Below are 27109 nucleotides of genomic sequence, written 5' to 3'. Positions count from 1 at the left end.
GCCAGGCCTGGAGCTGTGGAGTATGTGCTTATCTTTACAGACACTTGCAGCCCAGTGTGCTGCCTGGGAGTCCTCCTCCTGGGTTGGGCATGGTGTCTCTCAGGAGATTTCCTGAGTACGCTTGGCTTTGGCTAACCCTGGGCAACATTCCCAGGTTGGTCTCTGACTTGTGCGTTTCTTAGAATCTGGGTTTCTCTCTTTGCAAATGGCTGCTTCAGCTTTGGTTCCTGTCTGTGGTGGTGGTGGGGGGGGGGCTCACTGTTGTGCCCCTAGGCACATGGGAAGCACTCTGTCTGCGTGAGTGCAGGCAGGCTCTCCTACCTCCTTTGCCAAGCACCACCCTCAGCCCCCACACTTGTTCCTGCTGCTCTTGCTGTAGGAGCCAGCTCAGGTATCCTAGAAACAAGAAGAGAAACAAAACTCAGAATCCTCCCAAAGGCCTAGCAGCAACTATCAAACCAAAACAAAATTTTCTGAGAGGAAATGAAACAGCACAGGGAGGGGTGGCAGCATGTGTCAGGCAGAGGTGGGTGGGCTTTGAGTGACTGTAGTGTCTCTGGGCCAAGACCCCTCAGCTTTAGTGCCTCCTGCTTCTCTTCTGCAGAGCTTTCCTGTTTTACTTTACCTGTTGTCCCACAGGAAGCCCACCCCTCACCTGCCATACTTGAAGCGCCTTGTGTTAGTACCTTTCTCCTTGCTGTGACAAAATTATGTCACAGAAACAGCTTAGGGGTACCCCCAAACTATGAACTAAAACAAACCCTCCCTTCCTTCTTAAAGCATGTCAGCAAGAGCATATGTTCACCAGTCAGGGTGCTTCCGTGGTCAGGAAGGAGAGAGAGAGAGAGAGAGAGAGACAGAGAGAGAGAGAGAGAGAGAGAGAGAGAGAGAGAGAGAGAGAGAGAGAGAGAGAGGAAGGGGGAGGGAGAGAGGGAGAGGAAGGGGGAGGGAGAGGGAGGGAGGGAGAGGGAAAGAGATGGAGAGGAGGGGGAGAGAGGAAGAGAGAGAAGAGAGAGAGAGGAAGAGAGAGGAGGGGGAGAGGAGGGGGAGAGAGGAAGAGAGAGAAGAGAGAGAGAGAGGAAGAGAGAGACTGGTGCTCAGCTCGCCATCTCCTATTTATTTTGTCCCCAGCCCACAGAATGGCACTGCCCACAGTTAGGATGGGTCTTACAACATAAGCTCACCTGTAACATGGAGGGTACTTTTTGTTGTTGGGGTTTTTGTCCCTCCCAGTTTCCCACAGCTGTTGAGCCCCAAAGAAAATTACACATAGGTCTCCATAAATTATAAGCTGATTGGCCCATTAGCTCTAGCCTCTCAATGGCTAACTCTCACATCTTGATTAACCCATTTTTCTGATCTATTTTAGCCATGTGGCTCAGTACCTTTTTCAGTGGGGCAGATCACATCCTGCTGCTTTGGTGGTCTGGGCAGGAGTCGGAGGAATCAACTTCTTCCTTCCCAGAATTCTCCTGTTCTCATTGCATCATTTCTACTTCCTGTCTGGTTTTCCCACCTATACTTCCTGCCTGGCCAATCAGCATTTATTTAAAACATGATTGACACAATACAGACAATTCTCCTGCACCCCTCTTTAAAAAAAAATGGAAAATATCCATAGTCCATTTTTTGGGAATGTGGGCGTAGTATTCCAGGCTACTTCCAGCTGGTTGGGGGTGCTTATAATCTTATGGGGACCTAAAGAAAATTTAGAGTTATGATGAAGTCCTGACTGAAGTGTCCTGTGAGTCTTGATCATCTCAGGCAGCAGTCTTGAACCTGTTCTGGATGAAGAACTCAGACATCTGGGCCATCTATTCCTGTCAGAGATTTCTCACGTGGTCTTCCTTGATCAAAGCTGATTTTTCTTAACTCTGAATAAATCCAGAGCTTCTCGTTTTCTGTGGAAATAAAAGCAAATCCTCTTCTTCAAAGTAACATATCATTTTGACTTCAATTTTGAAGCCAAGGTATTTTCAAAATACCTATCTTGGATTAATTCTGCAGCATTTATAAGCAAATATCTTTTAGCAGCTGTTGCTCCTTTCTCAGCATTCAAACAATTCAAAGAGAGCATAATAACATACAGTATCAAGATTCTCTGTGTATTTTCCATCTTTACGTGGCTTTATTTCAACCTCTATTTCATTTATTTTTACTTTTACTTTTTGAGACAGGTTCTCTGTATATCTTTGTCCTGGAATAACTCTGTAGACCAGGCTGTCCTTGAACTCAGAGAGATCCGTCTGTCTCTGCCTCCCAGGCAAATCCTACCAGCGTGCACCACCATTACCTGTTACCATGGTGATTCATGGTGTCAAGTTTACAAGATAAAGCATCACAACTCCACCTCTGATCATCTTATCACTTAAACACATCAGTTTGAATAATAGCATTTCACCAGGACACCTCAAGTCTCATTTTAATCTCATACTCCAAAAATACATTGTTAGTCTATCTTCAAACATTCCATAATCTTTAACAGTCTTAATAGTCTTTAAAAGTCAAAGTTCCTTATTAGACTCAAGGCAATCTCTTAACTATGAGCCCCTTTAAAATAAAAGCAATTTTCTTTCTTTTTTCTTTTTCTTTTGGATTTTCAAGACAGGGTTTCTCTGTGTAGCCTTTGGCTGTCCTGGAACTTACTCTGTAAACCAGGCTGGCCTCAGACTCACAAGAGATCCACCTGCTTCTGCCTTCCAAGTGCTAGGATTAAAGGTGTGTACCACCACTGCCCAGCAATTTTTATACTCCAATATAAATGGCACAGAAGAAATATTCCTATTACAGATGGGAACACTGGGAGCAGAGAAAGGATAGATGCTCACACAAGACCAAAGCCCAGGATGGCAAACACCAAAAACTGTAGTCACACATGGAGTCCTTTGAGTCCCAACAGCTGGTCAGCTTCTCTCCAGCTCTGCTGCCTTCCTGTCTGCAGTGTGCAGAGACTCTTGGGCCAACTTCACTCCATGTCTGCTATTTTTCTAGGTAGATGTCATTTAGCCTTGGTATCCCCAATATGCTAGGGTCTTCATTGGAATTTAGGATTCATTTTCCCAGCTTTATACAATGGCCTCTAGGGGCCTCTGCAGGAACCATAGCCCTGCCACACATTGCTTGCCTTAGTAGATTCCTGGAGCCTTGGTGAAAGCCTCCACAACCCACTCACCTTTGCATCTTTTTTTCCATGCCTGCAAAACCAGCACCACAGGAAGCATGTTGCCAGGTTCTGCTGCTCGTGTGAGATGTAGCTTGCCAGGCTTCCCGCCACAGCTGCAGCATCTTCCATGTGCCTTGGAAGCTTATCCTGGGGAAACAGTCTCCAGGTGGCCATTACTTGCACTGTTGCATGCTGGCCCTTCAGTGGGTGAGGTCTTGTCCTCGGGGTACCTCTGCTAGCGTTCCAAGTAAATCAGGACTTTCTGTAACCATTTCAACTGCTTTCTCTGCATCCTTTGTATCCACAACTTTAAATCCTCTCAAGTTCCTTTCTTTGCCAAACCACACATTTTCCATACCTTTCTGCCACTTTTCTCTCTCCTAGCAGATCCAGATCTGAGCAGTGAGCAGCTCAGCTTGAATACTATCCTGTCTTGAAATTCCCCTGCAAGGCAAATTAGTCTGCTGCTTTTGAATTCAGCTGCACTTAAGTTCTCAGGATTCAGGCAAAATGAAGCTAGATTCTTTGCCTGATTGTGACGCCAATAGCTTCTAGCCCAGTTCTTGAGACAGTCCTCATGGCCACAGCTGCCATGTTCTCTCAGCAGTCTGATATTCCAGACTCTCCAGATTAGTCCAGTAAGCTCTGCTCCCAGCGTCTCAGAGCTTCTCCAGCCTGCAGCTCATACACTTAGACACTCCTTAGGCAGAGGAATCACTTCAGCTTCTTCATAGCCACCCATCGTCCCAGTTAGCTAATGCTACTGTAGTGGCTTGAATAAGCTCCCATAGCCGTGTTTGAATGCTTCGTCCAGGGACTGAAACTGTTTGAAAGAATTAGGAGGTATGTCATCAAGGGTGGGCTTTGAGGCCCAGTCTCCCTCTGCTGTGGATCTGGCTTTAGCTCTCAACCACTTCTCCCAGGGTCATGCTCCTTATCATGCTCTCTGCAGTGATAATAATGGGCTAAGCCTCTGAAACTGTAGCAAGCCCCCAGTTAAATGCTTTCTTTGTAAGAGCTGCCTTGGTCATGGTGTCTCTTCACAGCAACAGAACAGAGACTAAGACAGAGACTCTTATGCTATAATAGAGTTGCATGACAAAGCAGCTTGAGAGAAAAAAGCTTACTTTGGGACACAGTTTGAAGCTATAGCCCATCCTGGCGGGGAAGCCACCGCAGCAGGTGTGAGGAGGCAGGGAAGCCACGGCAGCAGGTGTGAGGAGGCAGGGAAGCCACGGCAGCAGGTGTGAGGAGGCAGGGAAGCCACGGCAGCAGGGGTGAGGAGGCAGGGAAGCTGTGGCAGCAGGGGTGAGCAGGGAAGCCACAGCAACAGGTGTGAGGCAGGGAAGCTGTGGCAGCAGGTGTGAGCAGGGAAGCTACGGCAGCAGGTGTGAGCAGGGAAGCCACGGCAGCAGGTGTGAGCAGGGAAGCCGTGGAAGCAGGTGTGAGGCAGCTGAGCACATTGCAGAGATGAAACCCATGCTCAGCTTCCTTCCTCCTTTTTATTCAGTTCTAGACCTCAGCTCATGGTTTCATGCTCCCTACATTCAGGGTGAGCCTGCCCTCCTCAGTTAAACCGTTTTGGAAATTCATAGATGTGCCAAGAGACATGTCACTGTGGTGAAGGTGATAGTAGAGACTGTAGTGAACACCATGCTGGCTGGGTGTCCACAACAGTTCTGGGAGGAACTTCTGCTTCACAGATGAGGAGACTGAGGGTTTTGAAAGTAAAGAAACATGTTTTCAGGCCACACCGTATATCAGCAGATGAGTCTGTCTGACCACAGTGATCTTCATCTATCGCTGTACTACCCTTGGGCACCAGTGAGCTATGACTGTAATATGGAGAAGCATGGACCTGCCTCTGCAACTCGAGGCCAGAGTTCTGCCCGGCTTTTCAGCAGAGTTTGGAGGTCTTGAGACTTGTGATTTAAGGCTTGGTTTCTCTTTCTTCCTTCTTTCTTTCCTAATTTTCTTCTCCCTCTCTTCTTTTATTTCTTCCTCTTTGCCTCTATCTTTCCCTCCTTCCCATCTTCCCTCTTTCCCTCCCTCCCTCCTCCCTTCCTCAGGCTCTTATGGATTACATACTGACCTCAGAGTCATTATGGAACCCTTGAATTTGTGATCCCCCTGCCTCCACCTTCTGAGTGCTGGGGTTATAGGCATGTACCATCACACCTGGTTTAAAGCTCTATTTCCACCTTCCACTAATACTGAGTGCCTGGCTTCCCGGGACTGGGACTTAACACAACACAAAACACAAAAATGACCTCTTGGCCGAGTTGAAAATGCAGCGATAGGCACCACTCACAAAGTAAGTTAGGTGGAGAATTATAAGTTGCTGCATGCTTTGGAGAAAGAATGAGCGATGGTGGTAAAGTGCAGTAAAGAAAGCGGGGAGTGAGGTTTAATAATAGGACCAGAGGTAGCATTTTAGTCGTGCATGAAGGGACCTCCAGTATGCTCTGTGAGGCCTTTCTGATTTTACTTAGCCTGAAAGAAATTTGAAGACACGTTTTTTGTTAACAGCCTGGGCCTGCTCCTGTGTGTACTGCTCCACTCATGGCTCATGTGTGGTTCCTTTGCCTTTGCCTCTGGGAGAGGGAGAAGACAGGTCCTGTGAGAATGAAGCAAGCCTGGGCCTATGCAGGATTGGTGCCAAGGGCTCCACCCTTCCCAGCCCTAGTGTCCTGAACTGAGGCCCGAAGGGACATACCCTCCCTCCGTGAGGATGAGCCACCTCTCTGTGCCCTCAAGTTCTAAGTTACAGGAGTCAGCCTGTTGGGCCAGCCCAACCCTGTAGTCCTTATGTTGGTGATTTCAGTGAGCATTGCTGCAAGGGCTCACCCTGCCTGGCAAGGCCTGATGCCAGCTGTGCCCCACCCTTCTCTCCCTGGCTGAGTCGTTTGCTAAAAGTCCACTAAGAAGACCAAAGAGGGTTCTCAGGTGTTTGGAGAATAGGCCTTCCTGTGTACTTGGAAGGACTTAAATGAGCTGGGCACATCTCTTCCATAGAGAAATACATGTGTGCTCACTGTGTCTCTCTTTCTCTCTAAGGGGTTAGTTTCCAGTCTGAATAAATAGGCGTAAAGGCTGCACCTTGTGTGTTTCCTTCTCTGTCATTCCTGGGGATTTCCTAGTGAATAGGGCTCATCTGCCTGTAGCCAGTTATCACTCTGCCTGCGTTGTCAGGCACGCAAGTACACGCACGCACATGCACACACACACACACACACACACACACACACACACACACAGTGTTGTTTGCCTTCCTATTTCCTCTGTGAGCTTGAACTTAGGAGATGGAAGAAACAGAAGAAATCGTATCCCATAAAGACTCGAATTTGTACATTATGACTAGAAAGGTTTTGGGGTTTTGCTTTGTTTTAACAGGATCTTGTACAACCAAGGCTGATCTCACACCTAATGTATAGTTGAGGATGACTGAACTTCTGGTCCTCCTGCCTCCACCTGCTAAGGGCTAGGATTGTAAGTGTGCCACCACACCAGGTTGGAGTGTTTCAAGCAGTCTGATGCACTGCCCTTTAATGGCTGCCCTGCTGGTAGCTACCCTACCTCTAGGGTGACAGGTGTAAGGGAGCACTCACAGGCAGAGCCCCAGCACCCACTGTTCTGTATGTGGAGTGTGGTTGGCTGCACTGTGTCATCATTGCAGTCACCAGAGTTCTGTAACAAGGGGCCTTGTTTATCTGTTACTGGTCAGAAAGCTAGTGGCCCACAGCCTGTCAGACTAGCCAGCCACCTTTGCTAGAGCTGAGCCTATAGGGGCTCTTCAACAGCTCAGGGCAAACTATAAGGAAGGGTTCAGAACACAGCAGCCACAGAAAACTCTGTGGGTTATAAATCAGTGTTGTCAGCCTAGAGGATATTATTTTGCACACACTGAATAGTCTTGAATTGTAACTAACATGTATTTTTATATACCTGTTCAGAAGTGATAGAGCACAGAATTTCCAGAGCCATCTTGGGTTATGTCATGTTTTATGTTTTTAAGGAAAAGTTTTACTTTGTAGTCCAGTCTGGCTTTGAACTCTGTCTTAGTTAGGGTTTCTATTGCTGTGAAGAGACACCATGACCACAGCCAACTCTTATAAAGGAAACATTTAACTGGGGCTGGCTTACAGTTGAGAGGTTCGGTCTGTTATTGTCATGGTGGAGAGCACGGCAGCACATTTGACAGATGTGGTGGTGGAGAGTTCTACATCTGGGTTGGCAGGCAGCAGGAAGAAAGAATAAGACTGAGCCTGGCTTGAGCATTTGAAACGTCAAAGTCCACCCCCAGTGCCACACTTCCTCCAACAAGGCCACACCTCCTAACAGTGCCACTCTCTGTGAGCCTAGGGGAGGGGGCGTTTTCAGCCAAACCACCACAAACTTGGTATATTGCACACTGAACATCTGAAGAGTCAAAGCTTGATTTGGTTGGATGTTGGATGACAAGTGTGCCCCTGAACATGGCTTTTGTCATACTTAAAACCCTTCTGGACCATAGTACTTTAGAAGGAGACTTGGGCTGGACGGTGGTGGCGCACGCCTTTAATCCCAGTGCTCAGGAGGCAGGCAGATCTCTGTGAATTTGAGGTCAGTCTGGTCTACAAGAGCTAGTTCCATGGCAGCCAGGGCTGTTACACACAAAAACCTTGTCTCAAACCTCCCCGCCCTAAAAAAAGGAGACTTGGGAGATCAGAAGTTGATGTAGGAAGAGAAAAGAGAGAATAAGGGAAAGGGAGCAGGAGAGAGTGGGATGAGGGAGGGAGAAAGAAGACAGTTGAAGACTGGGAGAGGGAATGGATGGTGGTGAGATTCAAGACTTCAGATTTGTTGGTCAGTAGAAGTTCTGGTTCTGGACATTTGGTTCCACCAAAGGCCCAGCGTCTCCAGAGAACATGTGTGCTCTGTATATTGGATTAGCTTATTGAGCCCAGGACACTAAGTGCTTGTTATCAGTGTGCACCTCTGCGTGGTTTCCCACTGCAGTCTCTGTCCGCTCTTCCCTCCTCCCCTCTATGGTGTGCAGCCCCCAGCCTTGCCCTCGTCAGCTACTCCAGTGCCAAGAGGTTAGACAGCTGGACAACAGGCTAGGGCCTGCTTACCACCAAGGGGCCTGCTGAGAACACTGTCTGACTCTTGGCCTCTGGCATTTTGCTGCATCTCCCCTCCCCAGAGCTGCCTCTGGGCAGTCAGTCTGGATCTGGTCCCATCTGGAAGCCCTGTCCCCTGAGTGGAAACGTAGTCTTCCTGAAATGGTCGTAGAATCTCCTCTTGCCTTGGTTTGGTGGTCAGAAAGCCTTGCTTAGGCCCTGAAACCCAGGCATCCTTGGGCTCAGCCAGAAGCTCTGTAGCATTCCCGAGTCATTCCCAAGGTCCTCTCAGGCTATCTCTGCTCCCTCCACCTCCAGTTTATTAGGCCTCCCTACAGTTCTGGTGCCTTGCCCACGGTCTTTCTTATTCAATAGGTGGAGGCACACCGTCTATAACAATGATTAAGATGTGGCTCTAAGCCTGAGAACTGGTTGCAAGCTGAGGCCTGAGCTGATCAAACCACATTTATTCTTCCATCTTGTATTCTTTCTTTGGGATATGTGTAAAGGTTGTGGGAAGTATCCCTGCTGTCCTTTGTGGGCATGATTAGAGATGGGGCTGGTACTTAGGGTCCTGGTGAAGGGGCTTCCATGGAGAGCCCTTTTACCACCTGAAGCTGCTGAGATAGACCCTTTGAGTGAAGACTCTCAGAGCTTGATCGATCTGTCCCCTCTGCCGGGTGACCAGCAGTCCCAGGTGGGCTCTTGAAGGAGCTGTGGTCCGGAGCTAAGCCTAACATGTCACTCATTTTCTCAGATGCGTGGTTGTGCTGTTCAGTCCCCGGAAACACAAACAACAGCACATCCTCAATAGTTCCAGGTATGTGGGCGTGGCCTCTAGGGGCTTGGGACAAGGTTTGGCCTTGAGGCCAGATAGGAAGTGCCCTGCAGACCCCATAGCCTTTTGGCCTTGCCTTTGGAAACTGTGCAGGAAGGAGGGAGGAAGGGAGTGTGGGAGTGGGGGGGGGGGCTTAGTTTCCTAGGTCCAACCAAGCTTGCCCTATTTCTTGTAGGAAAACCATTACTGCCCTCGCCTTCTCCCCTGATGGCAAGTACTTGGTCACTGGAGAGGTGAGTGAGGAACAGGCAACAATATTGTGGCTTATGGGTGGCCTGCCCTCAACAAAAAGCCACAATCCTATGTCCAGTTAGGGTGCCGTCCCCCTGGCTTCTGTCGTGTCTTCAGGAGTTGTTCTTAAGCTTAGTGTGACCAGAGTCACTGTGAGGCTTTCTAAAGTGCTCACAGCTGGGCCCCTGCTCCAGAGTTATGTGATTCTGTAACCCAGGATTCCCCAGGTATCTTTTCTTTTAAAAGCAATACAAACAAAAAAAAATACGTACTCATTTTTTTGTGTGTGGGGAAGGGAGCATGGAAATGTCACTCAGGTCATCAGGCTTGGTGTCGAATGCCTTCCATGCTGAAGCCATCTCTCACCTCTTCGCTGTAGCTTCTAACAGGGTGGGATGGCTAAGGACACCGTTTGAAAAGCCACCACCTTAACTATTTCTTATCTCCAGGTGCCCCCTGCTGGACACACCACGCACACAGCCGTTGGTCTTATAAGGAGAAAGAGTAGTTAGTAGACTGCTTACCAGAGTCATTCAGGGAGCTTTGGGCAGACACAGAGGCCTGGGTTAGTCTGGTCCTCATAAGTGTCCCCAGATGTTTATTGTTTCTCTTCTGTGCCTTTGTCCTGATGTTTGCTGTTGAGCAGAGACCCGCTGTAGAAGCAGTGTTTAGAAGCTGAGGAGTGGAAGCCCAAGGAGGCTACACAGCACCTTCCCATAGCTCTCACAAACGCACATTCTTGCTTTCTACAGAGTGGGCACATGCCTGCCGTGCGGGTTTGGGATGTGGCTGAGCGTAGCCAGGTAGCAGAGCTACAGGAGCATAAGTATGGCGTGGCTTGTGTGGCCTTCTCCCCTAGTGCCAAGTACATCGTGTCTGTGGGTTACCAGCATGATATGATTGTCAACGTGTGGGCCTGGAAGGTGAGTGGGCTGGGTGGGGTGGCCTTGGCATCCTCCTGGGGCTCTGGTGTGTGTGGAGAGTCGGGAAACTGCTGACTCGAGCAACTTCATTTGCTTCACTGATTTCCATCTCACTCCTGAGCAGAATCTGAAGTAGAAACTAGTCACTGGGTACCAAGGGGTTAGAGGGCTGGCTTTGTGTTTCCTATACTCCTGAGGAGTTAAAACCTTTGAATTCGTTTAGAAAAGGTTTTGTCTTTTTCTTCTGACCAGTAAATACTAGGAAGTTGTTTTGTTTTGTTTCCCAAGTAGAAATTCTTGCTAGCTCTTCTCCATTCTCACAACCCCTCTTAGTTCCCAGGGTCAGAGCTTTGATTCTTCTTCATTTAACTTTTCTTCCAGAAAAACATAGTTGTGGCCTCCAACAAAGTATCTAGTCGGGTGACAGCAGTGTCCTTTTCTGAAGACTGCAGCTACTTTGTCACTGCAGGCAACAGGCACATCAAGTTCTGGTACCTGGACGACAGTAAGACCTCAAAGGTGAGGACAGACTCTGCCCCCTGGATACTGCTCCAGCTAGCTGCCCGTGGCTGCTTACCAGTCACGAGTTCTGGACGGGCCTGCTCTGCCTGGGCTGGGGAGTCATCTTAGAGAGTAGGGGAGCTTGTGCTTGTCCTCTCCTCCTGAGCACCACATTTCCAGGGTAGATGGATGTAATGGCATATCTCCACAGGTGAATGCCACTGTGCCCCTGCTGGGCCGCTCGGGGCTGCTGGGGGAACTGAGGAACAACCTGTTCACGGATGTGGCCTGTGGCCGCGGGAAGAAGGCTGATAGCACTTTCTGTATCACGTCGTCTGGGCTGCTGTGCGAGTTCAGTGACCGCAGGCTTCTGGACAAATGGGTGGAGCTAAGAGTAAGTAACTCTGGCTCCAGGACAGGGTTCAGTTATATCTCAAATTAGGGGAGAACTGACCTTGGGGCTCTAGACCTGGGGCTGGGCCTCCATGCATGCCAGAGGGGCTGGGTTTCCAGGAGACCCAGGGCTGGTCCCATGACCTGTATGACTGCCTCCTCTTGTTCTTTCTCATCTCTCTCCCCTGCTTTCCTCTTGTGCTCAGAACACTGACAGCATCACAGTAAGTGCTCCTAGGTCTTCCTCTCTTCCTCAGCTGTTTTTTCTCCTTTCTGGGATTTTCCTACCTTAGCATCTTGTCCCCTCTGATACCTAGAAGGGTCCCTGATTTTCACCCCACTTCCCAACTGTACAGGGCTATAGGCCTTCTGGGCACATGCTGCTGGAGGGAGGGCATCCTGGATGATAACTGAGGGGCTGCCCCTGCCTTGGCCTGTCTCTCCTTTACAAGTGACTGCTGCAGAGGGCGTGGCAATGATCAAACAAGGCTAAATAGGAAGGTGACCTTTACTGACTTGTGCTACTCTGCCCACAGACCACTGTGGCCCACTGCATCTCTGTGAGCCAAGAATACATCTTCTGTGGCTGTGCCGATGGCACAGTGCGCCTTTTCAACCCCTCCAACCTGCACTTCCTCAGTACCCTGCCCAGACCCCATGCCCTGGGAACAGACATTGCCAGCATCACTGAGGCCAGGTGAGCTAAGTGGGGCCCACAGTTCCATTCAGAACTTTAGTCAGTACTTCAGGGAACAGAATGAAAAATGTATCGATGCTTGAAGATCACCTGGAACACCTTTGTAGACAAAGAAATCTGGGTTTCTTGGTATTTGTCAGAACCAAGGAGCCTGAATACTGTGAAGGACCATGGAGTGGCTCAGTTAGTGAGTGCGGGAAGAGCTGTTAGAAATCTGGTTTGTCAAGGGTGGTCTTAGGAATGACTGAAGGGATTGAAGCCTCTGGTTGGATGATACAAGGAAATGGGGTCAGTTTTACAATTGGTCACCTTGATTATCTTTAAGCACTGGGATAAAGACACAGCCACCAATCATGCTGAAAAGGAAAGAGTGATGTTTGGTGACTTTATGGTTAGGCGTGTGCCCTCAGTAGATGACGATGGTGATGATGACGATGATTTTGCAGTGCTGGAGGGAGTAGCCACGGCCTTGCTTGTTAGAAAAGTGCTCTGCCACCGAGCTATATCCCCAGCTTCATTTTTGTGATTTGTATGATGATCTTATTTTGATCTGTGTAGAGATGTTTATAGAACCATCAAGATTTGTGCCCATTGTGCCCCGTTGTTACCACAGAATTGCCTCATCTGATATTCGTGGCCTATGAACTAGTTAATGTTCTAGAAAACTCAATGCTCAGCAGCTGGTGTTGGGTCAGCTCGTGGGTAATGTCTCTAGGGACTGCTTTTGTCTTCTCAAATCTACTTCCAGATCTGTAGTCTGGAGACAGTGTCCCGTGTTCCATCCCTTCCTTTGTTGTAACTCTGTTCTCTCTCCCACAGTCGCCTTTTCTCTGGAGGGGCCAATGCTAGGTACCCAGACACCATTGCCTTGACTTTTGATCCAACTAATCAGTGGCTATCTTGTGTGTACAACGACCACAGCATCTATGTTTGGGATGTGAGAGACCCCAAGAAAGTGGGCAAGGTGTACTCAGCTCTGTATCATTCCTCCTGTGTCTGGAGTGTGGAGGTATGTGGGATAGGTTTGCTGGAATAGCATCGTGAGAATAGAGGATAGAGAGCACCAAGAACAGCTTTCGGGTTCAGTAGCTTCCCTGTCATGGACCCTGGGGCTAGAGTTTGAATGTTAGTGCCTGTGCATATCAGCGTCTTCTTGTGTACCTCTGCCTAGCCCGAGGTTTGCCTCACCGTGGGCTCAGGGATCTTGGGTGAGTTACTGAACTTAACCAAGCCCCAGATTCCTTAACTGTAAAACGATGTACCCAATCCATGCAATTGTTGTAACAATGAAATGAAACAATGTAATGTAACTGAGATATTATGGCACATAGAGGCTGCTAGGTTCCTGGGCTTTTTCTCACTGTGTATGCATATCTTGTCTCCTTACATGTCAGGCATCTGGAGAAGTCTTAGTGCTCTGTGTTGGATTTCATTCCCATTTCCATCTCCTTGAATAGGCAAAACTGCCCCCCCCCCCCGCCAAATGGAAGCCTAACTCTTCCCCTTTTCCCTTCAGGTCTACCCCGAGGTAAAGGACAGCAATCAGGCCTGCCTGCCCCCCAGTTCCTTTATTACCTGCTCCTCAGACAACACCATTCGCCTGTGGAACACAGAGAGCTCTGGGGTACATGGCTCTACCCTGCACCGAAACATCCTCAGCAATGTGAGCCAGAGGCTTGGACCCCAGTTTCATATTTAGCGCCCCCCATGCCTACAGATTTTGACCTTGTTTTCAGGAACCGGCTTCCCCAATCTTGATCATTCAGCTTTTGTTTGGCTGGGCCCTGTGAGCCAAGGGCTGATCTTTACCCAGCAGTCCTCAGTATTGCAGCTGTCCTGCTGGGATTGCCTTACCCATGTCTTCCTACCCTCCCCTAGGATCTCATTAAGATCATCTATGTGGATGGGAACACTCAGGCTCTGTTGGACACTGAGCTACCTGGAGGAGACAAAGCTGATGGGTCCCTGATGGATCCCCGAGTAGGCATCCGTTCTGTGTGTATCAGCCCCAATGGACAACACCTGGCTTCAGGAGACCGTATGGGGACACTTAGGTAATGTCAGTTCTGGGCTAGGTACTGGTTGTCTCCCATGGTGGCTGGAATAGTTGGGTCCTCAAGGACAGTGCTTTAGGAGGGGTGTTTTTTCCAAAACACTCAGGAACAAAATATTTATTCACTAAAAGAGAAAGAATGAGCTTATGGTGGGAAGCTCAGGGAAAGAAGTCTCAGCAAGTGGGCATGGTTAATAGCCATGCGCAGCACGAGGAAGCCCGTGGCACAGTGTTCTAAGAAGGATATGATTTTTTTTTTAGTGTTTCTGTGGTGTTCTTAAAAAAATGCATATAACTCAGGTCACTCATGTGTTAAATGAGGTACATACACCAGAGTAACTGTCAGTGTTCCTCAAAAATGTCAAGGTCATGAAGGGTAAGGAAAGATGGAGAAACTATCACAGACTACAGGAAACTAAAGAGGAGTGATAATTAAATGCCATTTGGATTCTTGTAAGGACCATGGGAAAAGTGGTGACACGGGAATGATATTTAATTGATAACAAATGCCCTGGCTCTTATAATGTGTTGTTGTTATGCATATTAATTAAGAAGAACTGGACAAGAAAAATATAGAACATCTGTACTATCTAAAATTTTCTTTAAGCTTTAAGGTATTTTTTTAAAGGTGGGGGAAGGATGTAACAGAAGGAGGGCCCTCCTCTTGCAGCCTGGCAGTGACTTCTCATCCTTGCAGGGTACATGAACTGCAGTCCCTGAGTGAGATGCTCAAGGTGGAAGCCCATGATTCTGAGATCCTGTGCCTGGAGTACTCTAAGCCAGACACGGGTAAGGTCTAGCTCTGGCACAGGGCACCTTCTGCCCTGCCAATGCCATTTACAACTGTCTTGGCTCCTGATTATCTTGAGTCCTGTAATCTTTTGGATCATTCTGTCTTTGTAGGACTTTAAGAAAAGAGTATGTCTTAGTCAGGGTTTCTGTTGCTGTGAAGAGACAACCATGATCACGGCAACTCTTACAAAGTGGCTTACAGTTCGTAGGTTCAGTCTATTATTATGGTGGGACATAGGGGCATACAGGCAGACCTGTGCTGGAGAGATAGCTGAGAGTCCTACATCTTGGCAGTAATAGGAAGTGGTCTGAGTGTCACACTAAGTGAAGCTTGAGCAAAAGCAACATTACAGCCCAACCCCACAGAGACACACTTCCTCCAAGAAGGCCACATGTACTCCAACAAAGCCATACCTACTAATAGTACCAGTGCCTTTGGAGCCATTTTCTTTCAAACTAACTACCACAGGGTAGCCCTGTCCCTGTTCCATGGTTATACAGCTATGAGACGCCATCTCCTTGGGGCTCTTTACTGGGCATCATTAAGAGTCTGCTCATGTGAGCTGATGGCGTTCTTCCAACTCCAGGTTTGAAGCTGCTGGCGTCAGCAAGCCGGGACCGTCTGATCCATGTACTGGATGCTGGGCGGGAATACAGTCTACAGCAGACTCTCGACGAGCATTCATCCTCCATTACTGCTGTCAAGTTTGCAGGTGGGGCCTGGGAAACTGAGGCTGTACATCCCTCCACCTACCACCTTGTCTACTGGTGGCGGGTGGGGGAAGTATTGGAAAGTACCTAGGAGTCGTGAGGCTAGGTGGGAAGACAGGTGGGATACAGAGTCTGAGTCAGACAGGCTGGGCTGAGGGTGAGGACGTAGGGTTAGTGGAATACATTCTGTTTTAGTTGGTTGGTCCACCATGTAGAGTAGCTAGATTGGAGGAAGTAAGGGAAGACAGAAGAAAGGCTGCCTTCATATGGTGGAAGTATCCACGTCCCTGTCCCCCATAGCTAGTGATGGGCAAGTGCGCATGATCAGCTGTGGCGCAGACAAGAGCATTTACTTCCGAACTGCACAGAAGGTAAGGCCACTGGGTGTCCCTGACAGGGCAGGGGTGGCAGGAGGGTCTCAGGTTACAAGAGGTGAAGGAAGACAGTGCAAAGCTCTGTGACCTGGTGACGCATTGGGTGTGGTCTGCCCACGTCCTCCCTGCTGCAGTCTGGAGAAGGAGTACAGTTTACGCGAACACACCACGTGGTACGGAAGACAACTCTCTATGACATGGATGTGGAACCCAGCTGGAAGTACACGGCCATCGGCTGCCAAGACCGAAATATTCGGTGGGCATTCCCTTCTCAGACTTTTCAAAAACTCATTTTTAATTATTTTTATTTTGTGTGGGGCGGCAGGGAAGGATGTGCACATACATCCCGGTGAGTATGTGGACATCAGAGGACTATGTTCAGGGCTGGTTTCTCTCTTACCGTGACATGGGTCCTGTAGATCAAACTTAAGTCATCAAGCCTGGCAGCAAGTGGCTTTACCCCCTGGGTCATTTTTCTGGCCTCCACTTCTCAGACTTTTGGGCCACATTCTTTCAGGCAGCTCTGTCCCCATATTTGTCCTTTTTTAACACCCCCCCCCCCCGCCGCCCAGCCTTTGAATCTCTTTGAGGCAACAAAGTGCCATGCCTTACCTGAGAGAGTAGCCCGAGGGTGGTCAAGAGGGTCTCCCAGAACGGGGTGAACGCTAGGTCTGTGCCACCTGTGCTGTCCCCCAGCCTAATGTGAGCAGTCCTTCCTCCACAGCATCTTTAACATCAGCAGCGGGAAGCAGAAGAAGCTGTTTAAAGGCTCTCAGGGTGAGGATGGCACTCTCATCAAGGTAAGGGCCAGGCTGCTCCGGGATAGAGAGGTTCTGGATGAAGAGGGCGCAGCTTCCCCACTCTTCCCTGTGTGTCTTCCCAGGTGCAGACAGACCCCTCAGGGATCTACATTGCCACCAGCTGTTCTGATAAGAACCTCTCCATTTTTGACTTCTCCTCAGGCGAGTGTGTGGCCACTATGTTTGGTCACTCAGGTGAGTGTAGCACCCACCTCCCCATCCAGAATTCTACTTTGTTCCCTTGTGTGTTGCCACCCTATGACTCTGCCCATCTGCCCTGGGAGGGGACGGTTGACGGAAGCAAGGGTAGGAAGCCCTGCTGGCAGAAGGGGACAGTGTGGTTGGTATCCCCTTCCCATCCAGACTCTTAGAGCAAAGGCCCCTGATGTGGCTAGAGCCTGCCCATGCCCTGCAGTCAGTGCCCATCTTCACTGTAGAACAGAAGGGATTTGGTTAGGCTTCTGTGGTAGTTCAGAGACCACATTCTTTACTCTTCACAGAGATTGTCACTGGCATGAAATTTAGCAACGACTGCAAACATCTCATCTCTGTGTCAGGGGACAGGTGAGCTCATGATGTCTCTGGGAAGTGGGTCTAAATAGGGACAGTTCTTGGTGGAGTCTAACCTGGCAGTGGAGGGTGGCTTGGATCTCTTTACCAATTCATGGGAAGTAGGGAAGACTGGTGTCGCTACCTCCAGAGTTCTCACACCTGCTGTGGCTCCCCCAGCTGCATATTTGTCTGGCGCCTGAGCTCTGAGATGACTATCAGCATGAGGCAGCGCCTGGCTGAGTTGCGCCAGCGTCAGCGAGGGGCCAAGCAGCAAGGACCAACCTCTCCCCAAAGGGCTTCTGGACCCAAGCAGTAAGTAGCACAGAGACTGGCTCTTTCCATTGTCCACATGTGATGTCCCTGTTCCTCCTCCCTTAGAACCTGGTATTCAGCAGCTCCTGTCTCCCTAGACCTCCTTTCTCATGCACAAGCCCTCTCCGATGTTCTTGTCTTGAACTCAGGCACCAGGCTCCAGTGGCTCCTCCTCCTGGACCAGCTCTTTCATCAGACAGTGACAAGGAGGGGGAAGATGAGGGGACTGAAGAAGAAGAACTGCCAGCTCTACCCATTCTTGGGAAGAGTACCAAGAAAGAGCCAGGTTTGTGGCAGTCAGGGATGAGGCAGATGGCACAGCTGGTGTAGTGGCTAGATGAGCCCCATCTGGACCACAGGCTAAGGAAACTGGGCCATCACAGTGATCACGCAGGGAAGGGGATGCTGTGGGCTCCTGGTCCCAGAGGTGGGTAGGTAGGAAACACTTCTGACTTCCTGTTTCTGTCTAGCCTCGGTCTCAAGTCCAGCCTTGCTCCGAAGCCTGTCCCACTGGGAAATGAGTCGGGTAAGTGGCCATCTCTGAAATGTGCTTCCAAGGTTACTGGAAGTGAAGGGGTAGCCTCTGAGTCCCTTGTGCCTCATGAGGCATTTGGGTATCAGATCTGCCCACATGCTCCAGTCTGTCTCCAAAGAAGGCCTTATGTCTAGTCTGGGATGAGGGCTGAGGGAGCACCAGTCTTCCTTCTTGTATCAGATGACTAGCTTTTCTAGAGGAAGTGTCTGCCTGGCTGGCCTGGAGCTCACTGAGATCCACAGGGCCTTTGCCTCTGTGTGCTAGGATTAAAGGCCTGCACTACCACGCGCTGCTTGAACAAAGCAAAGCAACAATAACAAACACGCAGCATGTGCTGGGGAGTAAAAACGTGCTGTGAGTCACATGGTTGGAACAAAAGTCCAGGAAAGCAAGGGTCCAGGAAGTAGAAGACTAGGGACACTATAGTTCTGAAGACCCCAGTGAGGAGGTAAGTTCAGAACGGTCAGAGGGAAAGGCTACAAGACCTGTGGCTGTTGCAGAGTGGCAGAGAGGGCGAGATCTTTCAGCAAGCCCCAAAGCAGCCCAGCCCTCGCATGTTCCAAGTTGGGATTTTGAGTCTAGCACTCCATTGGTGATGTGGAACCTGGTACTCTCTGGCTATGCCGGGCCTCAGTTCTTTGTTGTTGGTTTGTCCTTACTGCTGTGAAAAGACTCAGGGTTCTGATGGGTGTCTTCAGAGAACAGGATTATTTAGAACCCTAGCTCTATATAAGACACCAGGTAGAGGTAGAAACTAGAAGAGTTCCTATTTTGAGGGTCTAGAATGCAGCTCAGAGCATGTGCTCTAAAGCCAGCCTGGCTTGCAGGCCACTTACTGTCCTCCGTGAGCTTGGGCTAGTCACTGAAATCTGTGCTGTGGTTCCGTCATATGTACGACCTGGGATGATGATGTTGCCTTCTCTGTAACCTTGCTATAAAGATGAAATGAGCTAGTACATGGAAGGTGCTGGGCATGCAGATTATATATACATATATGTTTGTTTATTGATAGTGTGATTCTAATTATTACTCCTTTTTCACCTACAATCACCAGGAGCAAGAGAACATGGAGTTCCTGGGCTCAACCCCTGTAGCCAACACAGGACCCAAAAGAAGAGGGCGCTGGGCTCAGCCAGGTGTGGAGCTGAGTGTTCGTTCCATGCTGGACTTGAGACAGCTAGAGACCTTGGCCCCAAGCCTGGATTCACTGGCTGTGTCCCCATCTGGTCCTGGGGAGCATGGTCCGCAGGCCCCCGCACTCTCGTGTGCTGTCCAGGTGAGCTGGCTTTCTCCAGCCAGAGCCCAGCCTGGCTTCTGCTGCCTCACCAAATCCTTGCCAACTCTGCCTCTTCTCAACACTCTTTTCTCGCATCAGCAGCCCTTATAGGTGCCCTTTTCTTTGTGTTTCCAGAAGGAAAAGGCCCCTCAGCTTCAGGCTTCCCAGCCCTGCTCCTGCCCCCACATTATTCAGTTGTTGTCACAAGAAGAAGGCGTCTTTGCCCAAGATCTGGAGCCTTCACCCACTGAAGAGGGTATTGTCTACCCGGAGCCCAGTGACAGCCCCACCATGGATACCAGGCAAGGGTTGTGCCCTGGCCTGAGCACATAAGGCCATGAAGCCCTATTGAGTTTTTTCAGTTAGGCAGTGGTTGGCATCCAGGCCCTAAGGGTTTGCCTGCCACCTCAGGAGCAGCTGACCCCTGCTCACTGTTTTTCCTTGTCTTTGCTGCCTTCCTGGCAGTGCGTTCCAGGTACAGGCTCCAAGCAGAGGCTCCCTAGGAAGAGTCTACTCAGGCATCAGGGGCTCAGAAAAGCACAGTCCTGACAGCGCGTGCTCTGTGGATTACAGCAGCAGCCGGCTGTCCAGTCCTGAGCATCCCAATGAAGGTAAGGCTGCAGTGTGAGGAAGGGACGACTGACTGAAGCGGGGCCAGGGCGGGGGGGGGGCACCTGTACAGATGGGTACAGTCGGATGCCTCTCCCTTCTCCCACATCCAGACTCTGAGAGCACAGAGCCCCTAAGTGTGGATGGCATCTCCTCAGACCTTGAAGAGCCAGCCGAGGGTGATGAAGAAGAAGAGGAGGGAGGCACTGGCCTCTTTGGGCTACAAGAAGGCAGCCCTCATACGCCGGACCAGGAGCAGTTTCTAAAACAACACTTTGAGACTTTGGCCAATGGGGCTGCTCCAGGTGTGGTCAGTGGGCCATCCTTCAGTCAGTGTGGAGTCTGCCTGCCTCCCTTCCATGCCTACCTGAAAGGGAGGGTATGGAAGGCAGTGCCTAGGTTTCTAAGAAGAGGCAAGACCTGAGGCAAGCACTTAACTTCTGACTCAGTTCATGGTTTCTGTGCCTCCTGCAGGGGGTCCAGCACGGGTCCTAGAAAGGACAGAGTCTCGGAGCATCTCATCACGGTTTCTGCTTCAAGTGCAGACCTCCCCCCTCAGGTATACCCCACATGATTCTGCTGGCCTGGGGCTCTTGCACCTGGCACAGCATGTAACATCCTTCCGTCCTCTCCCTAAGGGTACAAAGTACTCCCAGCTTTGGAACTAGTGGCTTCACCCAAACCCTGTCTTGCTTTGTGATTGTCCTCTCCTGGTGCCTTTCTGTCTGTGAGAGCATCTGGCAATTTTAGAGGGAGGAAAACACTGAGCCTTCTCTGGACCCGTTCTAAACCCTTTTTCCCTGTAGGGAACCATCTTTATCCTCCTCAAGCTTGGTCCTGATACCAAGATCTGACCAGGTGTCACAGGTATCTGGTGACCAGCTGAAAGGCAGTGGTGCCACTCCCCCAGGAGCACCCCCAGAAATGGAACCCTCTTCTGGCAACTCCGGCCCCCAGCAGGTGGCTCCTGTGCTGTTACCACGACGGCGTAACAACCTGGATAACAGCTGGACCCCCAAGAAAATGGCTCCAGCCCGCTCCTTAGCTGGACTCGAGAAAGCTCAGTCTGTGCACAGTCTAATACCACAGGGTAAGTAACCTGGTATGCTCCGCTCCAGGCTATGGGGAATACGGACATGTATGTGGACATGCTGGAGGAAGGTGGGCCCAATGTGGCCCTGGTGTATCTGTGTGCTTGTCACCACATGTCCCTTGGAGTGGTCATGTTCAGGGGAAAGTAGCAACTAGGGATTGAGCCCTAGCATTTGGCATACCTTCCCCACAACGTGACCTGCATCTGTCCCTGTCTTCTGTGCAGATGAGGTGCCTTCATCACGTCCACTGCTCTTCCGAGAAGTGGAGATCCAGGGCAGCTTAGGATCCCTGCCACAAGCTGATAGCTACCCATCTCAGCCCCACTCCTGCCCGAACCCCACCACCAGTTCTGCAGCCAAGCTAGCTCGTAGCATTTCTGTTGGGGAGAACCCGGGCCTGGCGGCTGAACCTCAAGCTCCTGCACCAATCCGAATCTCACCACTCAACAAGCTAGCTCTGCCTAGCCGGGCTCACCTTGTCCTGGACATCCCCAAACCACTGCCTGACCGTCCTACCTTGACCACATTCTCACCTGTAACCAAGGGCCGAGCCCATAATGAAGCAGAACAGTCTGGATCCCTGACGAGCCTAGGAAAGGCTCACACTGCATTGGAAAGGCGGGCCTGTCTAGAGGAGGGTACCACTCCTAAACCTAGGACAGAGTACCAGACTCATCCTGGCCCCAACCACCCCTGTGCCCAGCAACTGCCGGTCAGCAACCTCCTCCAAGACCCCGAGAGCTTGCAGCCCCCATCCCCTGAGAAGACTCCTAACCCCATGGAATGCACCAGGCCAGGGGCAGCCCTGAGCCAGGACTCAGGTGTGCACAGCTCCCCAGTCTCCTCTCTCACCCTATCTTCTTCCTGTCTCTGTCGGCCACTTTCTGACTCCATCTCATGTATGTGCATCCAGCCTTTGGCGTTCTCCGTCCTGTCTGTTCCTGTCTCGGTCTATAAGTCACACTCCTGGTGGTGTGACATTCCTGCCACCCTTCATGATCTCCCTACGATCCACTCAACCCTTTATGCTGGGACTGGTTCTCGGGCTGGAGCTAAGGCTGGCTTTTCCTCTAAGCTCTGTCTGTGTGGTGTCAGGAAAGGTGTTGGAAGAGAATGGGCAAGGGGCAGGGCCTGTGGGCTGGCGGGGATTACAGCACTGCTTGGAGACCCCCGAGTTGGGATGCCTGAAAGAGCAGCTGGACCTCACTGGTGTTTGTCCTTCAGAACTGGCCTTGAGCCTGCAACAGTGTGAGCAGCTTGTGGCTGAGCTCCAGGGGAAGGTGCGCCAGGCAGCGCAGCTCTACCGCTTGGTGAGTACTGGGCAGCACGCGGTGGGAAGACAGCCTGTCAGCAGTGCTCGTGCTTTTCTGCTGAGAGAACAGCAGCAGGGTTCTCCTACACACAGGGGTGGGGGGTGGAGCACTCAAGACAGGGTTGTAGCTTAGAACATCATCTTGTTCAAGAAAATCCCAGTTCGTGCCTGTTGTCTCAGTTGTAACTATTAATAGTATGCTTTTTCATATCCCAAAATGGTGTAGGCTCTTTAGATATAGGAAACCATTTAACAGTACCCACGTCTGAAGGAGAGGTGCAGCCTGGGTGGGTTGTTGAGAAAAGTGGTCAAGAAGAAGTAGATGGTTCTGTTCATCTGGAGGGACCTTCATCTGGGTCACGGATCAGAGTGGCTCTGATCATACTGATGCGTGGAACTCCTAGCTAGTCCCTTCTGGGCAGGCTAGGTCCATGTGGAGCCCCCTTCCTGTACCCATTCTCTGTTGGTTCTCCACCTCACTGGCAGCGCTCTTGTTGCAGGTGACCAGCTGTAAGACTCCTTCAGAAGAGCACAGCCACATCACCCATCTCCTGAGAGACACCTTCTCTTCAGTGCGTCAGGAGCTAGAGGCCCTGACTGGGGCTGGGCTGTCCAGCCCCGGTGGCAGCCCTGGGGCTGTGGGGGCTGAGCAAACTCAGGCCCTGTTGGAGCAGTACTCGGAACTATTGCTTCGAGCTGTGGAGCGGCGTATGGAGCGCAGACTCTGAGTTCCAGAAACCTGTCCCGAGAGAAATGCTCCCACTCCAAACTGTAGCCCTTCTTCCACTCCTCAGAACCTGTGAGAATGTCTGGAGTGGATGGCAGGGATCCGCGCTCAGAGGCAAGCAGCTTTCCCAGCTGCTCCTCATTGGGGCCCCTGTATTTATTAATTTATTTCCCTGACTGTTGCCTCACTTCCTTGAGACTCCTGCCTCTAAAGCCCCTCCAGTGGCTCCTATGAGCAGGGCAGTCTTGAGTCTATGTCATCTTGGTGCTGTGAGGGGTAGGAGGGCAGCCTGCCTCACCTGGGGACATCGGGAAGGGCTGGCCTTCTCAGAAGCCATTTGAAGTTACTTCAGGGATCAGCTCCCTGGAGTGGAGCATACACAGGGTACTGTGGGGTAGAGATGAAAGGTGGTGTGCTATTTGGTGCCCTAAGCCAACTGTAGACCCTTGCCTCTACCCTTCCTCAGCTGCACTCTCCTGGCTGCCAAAGCAGGCATGGTTTTCCCCAGTTCCTGGCAGTCGAGAAAGGTAGAGCTGCCTGGCCCTCCAGGGGATTCCCAGCCCTTAGAAGACTTGAGTTGTATCAGGACCTGAGCCCCCACATTCCACTCCCATTCTCCCTGCAAGAGAGCCCAGCATTTTCTACCCCCATCCCTTTTTTTCCTTGTGGAGCCAGTTGTGGGATCTTGCTGCAGGACAGTAAAGCCCTCTGCTGGGCAAACACAAAGCCTGGCCTACTTTCTTCCACCCTTTAGGCTTTCTTAATTCTCTAACCCTGGTCTCTAGAGGACTACTGAAGCCCCCGGGACCACTTTCTCCCTCTATCCTGGGCAATGCGCAATCAGGAACCTGTATTGGGAGTTCCCTCATGGTTTACAGGGCACTGGCCCATCTTTCTAGGACTTTGGCCACACACACACACGCGCGCGCACACACACACACACACACACACACATATACACAGTCAAGTGTTCATTGTTAGAATACTTGCCTGGCTGGTACATGTACCTGGTTTCTTCACATTTGGCCTCAACTTCACTAGCCTGGCTTCGTTAGAACTCTTATCCAGAAACATGAAAGCACACTAAAATTCTGGGATCTTGGTTGTCCGCAGCCAGGCTGACAGGAGATGGCTATGGGACACCTGGCTCATGGAGGAGGCTCTTTTTCAAAGGCAGTGCTGGGTGCCCAGAGATACTGAATGCTGAAGATTGTGGAGTCGTGGGTCTGGGCAAGAGACATGCTGGAAAAGTGATAGGTGGACAGTCAGGTGGCAGAGGTAGGGTGACAGAATTAAGGTCATTTGTTAGAAGGTAAAGAGAAGGCATAGGCAGGCTGTAGGTAGGGACAAGTAGTGATGTAGTTACAGAATTGGTGAGTATGTGTCTCTGGGCCCTCCTTCCCTCTGCATCAGGTATGGCAGAGTGACATTTCACCAGGTTTAGACAACAAAAACCTGCCGAAGCGCCTTTCAAACTCTGGAGGCAGAGGCTAAAAAGAAACGGTTTTAATGGGTGCTTAGCTTTGGAGGTTCAGCTGGAGTGTCCTAAGTCCACCCAAACCATGTATTCCCATTTTTTTTACTACCCGCCTGGCCAAACTTCTAGCCCGAAGAACAGTATCGGCTAAGGGCCGACCCGTTGTCATCCAGAGGATTAGAAATCCGCCCACTGCAATAGGGCTGCCCTGACCTACCAGGTTCTTAGAGGGTCTTAGCCAGCGTACCCTTCTCGAGGGAGCTGGTGTTTCCCTGCGCCTCTACCCAGCATGGATGGGGTCTTGTGGCCAGCGGCGCTTTGTTTCCTTTGCATGTCTGAGGCCTCTGGCAACAGCCGCCCACGTCCAGATTTGTCCCATCCCAGTTTTGAAAAGCCCCTTATTTATAACTTTTATACTGTGGCACCTGTCTCCTCCTCGGCTGTACAGGGCGGGGCTGTTTTAACGTCTCGTTTGTACCGATGTATGAAATTGTCAATAAACACAATCATTTGTTAATTGGATAGAAAACTCCGAAGCGCCGCTTGTCGCAACTCCTGAGGGGCGGGGCGAGGGCGGAAATGGAGGCGGGGCTGCGAGCCTAGAGCGGAAAGAGGGGCGGGCTCTTTTCCCGCGGGCGTCATGGCGGAGGAGGCTCTGGGCTCTGTGCGGAGGGCGTTGCAAGAGTTCCCGGCTGCGGCTCGCGGTGAGTGGCGTCCGCGTGGTGACCACGTGGAGAGATCCTGGGGTACTGGGACTCAGATTGTGTGTGCATGAGTGGCCTTCTGGTGGCCACACATTTTTGTATGTCACCCTTCTCTAGCTAGTGGACGAGCCCTCAGCTCACGGTCGCATGTTCCGGTGCCTTCGTGGGGTGCAGTTGTGGGTTTGTTCAAAGCCCAGCTCCGAAGGTAGTTGTGCCGTTCTCAAAGCCAGCCGGGTGCTGAGCCCCTGTGCTCTACATTGCTGCATTTCCGGTACCGAAGACTCTTTGACCTCAAATATCTTGGATACTGGTGGGTTCTGAGGAGAGAAGCGGTCGACTGCGAGCGTTCGTTCAGCGCGAACTCCAAGCTTTGAGGATTTTAGAGACCCACCCAAGCAATACTGTTTCACTACTAGGTGTTATGTTTCCTCCACCATCCTCACTACCTCATTCCTCCTCCTTCCCTTTGTCGTTTCTTACTGAACAGTAGTGCAGGAACCTCTGTATGCAATGTAAATAAAGTAAGCTTCACTGCCACCCCCTCAGCTGTCCAGAAAGACAGTTCGCTAAGCAGTCTTTGCTGCATCTGGTCCTAGAGGGCATTTCAAGTGCCTCTGCTTCAAATCTTCACATCTGTGAACCACGGTACCCATTATTGATAGGCGTGCAGGTATTTTAACCTTTTGTTTTCAATAATTCTGCTGCAAATACTTGGCTGTTAACAAAATTTAAGTACCTCTGCGTGCCAGAATGTGTGTGTTCAGTGTGTTTAAATTTGGCAACAAATGTATCTGCCGAGCCATCTCACCATCCGAGGGTATTTAGATTACCTCATTAAAGAAACAAACCGGCTGGAGAGACCGCTAGCTGAGTGAGTAAAGTACTTAAGCACATGATGACCTGAGTTCAGAGCCCTGCGCCTGATGAGGATGTCTGCCGCTGTTCCAGAGCTGGGAGGCAGAGTCTGGAGGACCCGAGGGGTTCGCTGGCTGGTCACCCTAGCAACTGCTGAGCTCCAGGTTCAGTGAGAGACTCTCTCAGAAAATAAAGTGGAGAATGGTAGACACCTGCTGTCAATTGCCTCCACCCATGCATGCACAAGCATAGACCATCACCGCCGCCACACGCACAGAGAGACAGAAGTTTTCTATCTCCACACAACTTAGAGGCTCGGGGCAATCCTGTGATCGTACCAGCCATGTAGCACAGAAGTGATATAGAGGACGGTTGCAGAGTCACTGGAGCCCGCTAAGGGTGTGTACCAGCTATGTGTAGGGAACAGTGGGGACTGAGAGCCTTGGAACAGGTTCTGGGTTCATGTTGACTTTTGTCAGTTAAATTCTTAACCGAATTGCTGGGTCACAGGAATTGTTTGGAGTTCAGTGTGAAGCTCTAGGGGAGAAAAGTAGCTCTTCTCGAAATGAAGAGCAAACAAAACCGATCTAGTTCAAATCCAAGGCTAGATGGGCAGTTTCACACCAGGTGGTAATGGTGCGCGCCTTTAATCCCAGCACTCGGGAGGCAGCTGCAGGCAGATCACTGAGGCCAGAGCCACTTCCTCTCCTGAAAAACAAAGCAAGTCAGTTTCTACTCATTTTTAAAGTCTAGGGTAGAATAACACAGTGGTAATGTTTTCCTAGCATGTACAAGGCCCTGGGTTCAATCCCAAGCATTGCAAAATAGACCCCCAAAAGCAGCTTAGTTGTCCTGAGCCCCAGTTCCCATCTAAGATTACTGCTTTGTGGGGGGCTGTTGTTCCTCCCTCCCAGGTCTGCTTGGTGATTCTTACCCCTGTTCAGGACAGCAAGTACATGACTAGCTCTTCTCTGCAGTTTTTGTGGGCCCACCAATGTGTCTCAAGTGGTCCCCAGGTCCAATTTAAAGATACTCACTTTCTGACTGGTTGCAAGGGATTGCAGGCGGCATGGAGATG

The 27109-nt window shown here is 50.5% G+C and overlaps 1 protein-coding gene across 1 annotated transcript in view; it reads left to right on the top strand.

Annotated features, from left to right (window-relative positions):
* The window catches only part of Mapkbp1 (mitogen-activated protein kinase binding protein 1), a 54166-nt gene extending 29165 nt beyond the window's left edge, over positions 1–25001 (top strand). The window contains exons 3-30 of the mRNA XM_038331659.1: positions 9023–9085; positions 9279–9336; positions 10087–10257; positions 10639–10776; positions 10970–11152; positions 11688–11848; positions 12668–12857; positions 13365–13511; positions 13727–13902; positions 14599–14690; positions 15281–15406; positions 15705–15775; positions 15913–16034; positions 16503–16578; positions 16662–16773; positions 17079–17142; positions 17308–17442; positions 17592–17728; positions 17913–17968; positions 19032–19253; positions 19389–19555; positions 19719–19864; positions 19976–20167; positions 20337–20421; positions 20669–20952; positions 21181–21777; positions 22181–22266; positions 22769–25001. Coding sequence (XP_038187587.1) covers positions 9023–9085; positions 9279–9336; positions 10087–10257; positions 10639–10776; positions 10970–11152; positions 11688–11848; positions 12668–12857; positions 13365–13511; positions 13727–13902; positions 14599–14690; positions 15281–15406; positions 15705–15775; positions 15913–16034; positions 16503–16578; positions 16662–16773; positions 17079–17142; positions 17308–17442; positions 17592–17728; positions 17913–17968; positions 19032–19253; positions 19389–19555; positions 19719–19864; positions 19976–20167; positions 20337–20421; positions 20669–20952; positions 21181–21777; positions 22181–22266; positions 22769–22996 — 4285 coding nt within the window. The 3' untranslated portion in view covers positions 22997–25001. The remainder of the gene's footprint in view (positions 1–9022; positions 9086–9278; positions 9337–10086; positions 10258–10638; positions 10777–10969; positions 11153–11687; positions 11849–12667; positions 12858–13364; positions 13512–13726; positions 13903–14598; positions 14691–15280; positions 15407–15704; positions 15776–15912; positions 16035–16502; positions 16579–16661; positions 16774–17078; positions 17143–17307; positions 17443–17591; positions 17729–17912; positions 17969–19031; positions 19254–19388; positions 19556–19718; positions 19865–19975; positions 20168–20336; positions 20422–20668; positions 20953–21180; positions 21778–22180; positions 22267–22768) is intronic.
* The last annotated feature ends 2108 nt before the right edge of the window (positions 25002–27109 follow it).

Source organism: Arvicola amphibius, chromosome 5 (assembly GCF_903992535.2).
Source record: "Arvicola amphibius chromosome 5, mArvAmp1.2, whole genome shotgun sequence".
Classification (NCBI taxonomy): domain Eukaryota; kingdom Metazoa; phylum Chordata; class Mammalia; order Rodentia; family Cricetidae; genus Arvicola; species Arvicola amphibius.
Note: the sequence above shows the minus strand (reverse complement) of the source record. Positions and strands in the feature narration are given on the sequence as shown.